Source organism: Mastomys coucha, unplaced genomic scaffold, assembly GCF_008632895.1.
Source record: "Mastomys coucha isolate ucsf_1 unplaced genomic scaffold, UCSF_Mcou_1 pScaffold15, whole genome shotgun sequence".
NCBI classification, from domain to species: Eukaryota; Metazoa; Chordata; class Mammalia; order Rodentia; family Muridae; genus Mastomys; species Mastomys coucha.
The window spans coordinates 114605578-114608821 of record NW_022196897.1 but is presented as its reverse complement, the minus strand read 5'-3'; the positions used below and the strand labels follow the sequence as shown (position 1 = coordinate 114608821).

Genomic DNA, 3244 nt, shown 5'->3' with positions numbered 1-3244 from the left:
TTAACAGCGGAAGTAGGCACCATCTTGCCATGGCGAATGCCTCTCAAGATTCACGGCTCCCCACATAATTTTTTTATTCTTTAACTTTTGAGACAGAGTGTCATTATGAAGTTTTGGTTGACCTTGAACTCACTGCATAAACCAGGCTAGTCTGGAACTCTCAGAGACCTGTCTGCCTCTGCCTCCCTAGTGCTGGGATTAAAGGCATATGCCATCATGCTTGACCTAAAAATAATATTTTTATACTTAAATAATCTTATAGGATCTGTTGGGTTTTCTATTATTTTAAGAGCTGTGACAACCTCTGAGCGCCTGTCAGAGTTGTAAGTTTCTAGCCATTGACTGGCTACATTGTTAGTGAGGGTTTGTCTAGAATTACATTGTCACTTCTCCACAGAGAACTGTAATCCACAGTACATCCCACATAGATCATGACAGATACACAGTGGACATTTTGTTTAAAGGATACTAAGTAGCAATAGTTGGGGAAGTGAATCACATGAAACTATTTGCAACAACACAGGAGTGAACAGTAATACTTGAATGTTGAATGAAATCTTGTATTAGTTACCTTGCTGCAACTTAAGGTATTAAAAACATAAGACTTGGGGCTGGGGAAATGGCTTCTAGTTTTATGTTTTAGAAACAGTGTGTGGCCTTTGTGAACCTCAGTGTCAGGAATGGCATGTGGCCTTGAGGAGAGTCAGCATCAGGAATGGCAGTATCAGCCTCAGCATGCTTGAATGGTGAGAGTTTTCGTGCATTGACCAGCCCTGTAAAGACATCCTGAAGCTTCCAAATATTTCTGCATTTTTCCCCAAGCCCCTTTTTTGCATGTGTATATGTGTGGAGTATACATACATATATGCATGTTTGCATCTGTGTAAGTACAGGTATATATGCCGATATGTATGCATGGGCATGCATGTGTATGAAGACCAGAATGTTTTCACCCATCACCCTCTAACCTATAAACTGAGGCAGAGTCTCTCACTTGAACCTTGCTGACTCATTTACCCTGGCCAGCCATCTTGCTCCAAGAAGTCCCTGTCTCTTGTCCCCTAAATCCTTGGATTACAGGTAGGTTGTCACACTCATCCAGCATTTATATGGGTACCAAGATCTTAACTCAGGTTCTTATGCTTGAACCACAAGCGCTCACTCACTGAACCATCTCCTGGTTTTTACATTTCCTGTATACTTGGAGTCTTGATTAGCAAGAGATATCTTGCAGAGGTAATGAACTCTTTCTCTACCTTCAAGCACTCATCAGCCTCTGCAAATGTTGCCCATGATATAGGTTAAGAAGGCTGCCAATCTGGATTGCTCTGCATCAGTTACGTCAATGATCCTCAAAGAGAGGTTCATCCTCAAAGGAAAGGGATTAGTGTATGATGCCAAGGCTCAAACCTTGTGCACAAGCACTCTGCAGAAGGCTCATTTGATCTGCTTGAGAGAAGCTTGGAGAATGTTTTACCCATTATTTAATGATGACCACCCACTCTTGGGATGTTTAAAATTAAAAACTACTCTAAGCTGGGCAGTGGTGGCCACATGCCTTTAATCCCAGCACTTGGGAGGCAGAGGCAAGTGGATTTCTGAGTTCAAGGCCAGCCTGGTCTACAGAGTGAGTTCCAGGACAGCCAGGGCTATACAGAGAAGCCCTGTCTCAGAAAACCAAAAAAAAAAAAAAAAAAAAAACCAAACCAAACAACAACAACAAAAAAAAACCCCAAACAAACAAAAAAACTATTCCAAGGGTTGATGAGACTGTATGGAAATTTGAACTCTCTTATTGCTAATTAGAACATAGTATGTCATAACTACTTTACAAAATATTCCCTCAAAGTTAAAGGCATACCTGTTATTACTAGGCATTCATTTATCCAGGAGAATGGAATGGATTCCTGTGTCCACACAAAGACCCAGGCATGGATATCCACAGCAGCTTTCTTTCTTTTTAGTTATGTGTCCCTAATTCTGGGGATTGGACCTAGAACCTGACACCACTAGGCAATACTGCATTACTGAGTTATATCACCAGCTCTTGTGTGTGGGTTTTTTTGTTTTTGTTGGTTTTTTTTTTTTTTTTTTTTTTTTTTTTTTTTACTTTTCAAGACAGGGTTTCTCTGTGTAGCCTTGGCTATCTTGGACCTAGCTCTATAGAGCAGGCTGTCCTTAAACTCACAGAGATCCACCTGTCTCTGCCTCCTGAGTGCTGTGGTCAAAGGTGTGCACGACAACACTCACTTTTCTTCAAGTTTTGAAATAAGTTCTCAGTAAGTTGTCTAGGCTGGCCTTGAACTCACTTTGTGGCCCACACATGTCTTGAACTTGTAGTCTTCCTGCCTCTGCCTCCTACATAGGTAGGATTATAGGTGTGCAGCATCATGCTAAGCATGGTAGCTTTATCTTATTTCTAATAGCTAAGACAGAATGGCCCCTGATTTCTTACCTGAAACTCTGGAGGCTAGAAGATGCTGGAATCAGTTGTATACGGGCTGTTGACCTGAGACTCAGAACACTCCACCCAGATGTCTGCCATCAACCTGTTTAATCTACCAGTGTCAAGTCTGTAGAGACTGAGGAATATATTGAGGCGACAACTCTAATTTACAAACTAAGACATCCGAAGAAAGGATAGAGAGGAGGCTTTCATTTGTTTTTTGTTTTATTTGTTTAAACTCAACATTGTATCTTGGGGAGAGGTCTATGGCCCACAAACACAGTTGTCAACTTCATTTTAATGGCCACCCCGTGCTCTGTTCCTTCTTGTTTCTGCATTTCCTGGTGGTTCTTTGATTCTAACATCACATTATAAGTGCATTGTGTCTATCCAGGCTGGCAGGAGACTCTGAGGAGGAATGGCCTAGGGAGGAAATGAAGCCAGTGGCCGAGTCTCTGATCCTCTCTGGGAGGAACATCCTGCTGGTCACAGAGAAGCTCCACCTGCAGCCAGAGTGTCAGTGCCATTGGGAGGAGCTGGTGGCCACCGCTCAGCAGATCCTGGCGGACACTAAGAAGGTGAGGCTTCCTCAGAGCTGGTTGGCTGTTTGGTCATTGCTAGAGGACATACTTAGGCATGTAGTTCCCACAGCAACTCCCAACTGTCCCTTAATTGGGAAACCTGCCCAAGTGCTTGCCAAGTTTACCAATTTAATCGGGGCTAAACTGGTTTGAAGGAAGCCGGCCCACAGCTTCACTTCATCCCGTGGGAGCTCCACGAACGGGAACTCGAAGTCCT

General features: G+C 43.0%; 1 protein-coding gene across 1 annotated transcript in view; it reads left to right on the top strand.

Annotated features, from left to right (window-relative positions):
- Nucleotides 1-3244, top strand: part of LOC116090908 — a 35570-nt gene that overhangs the window by 7451 nt on the left and 24875 nt on the right. Inside the window, exon 2 of the mRNA XM_031371861.1 lies at nucleotides 2841-3024. Coding sequence (XP_031227721.1) covers nucleotides 2841-3024 — 184 coding nt within the window. The remainder of the gene's footprint in view (nucleotides 1-2840; nucleotides 3025-3244) is intronic.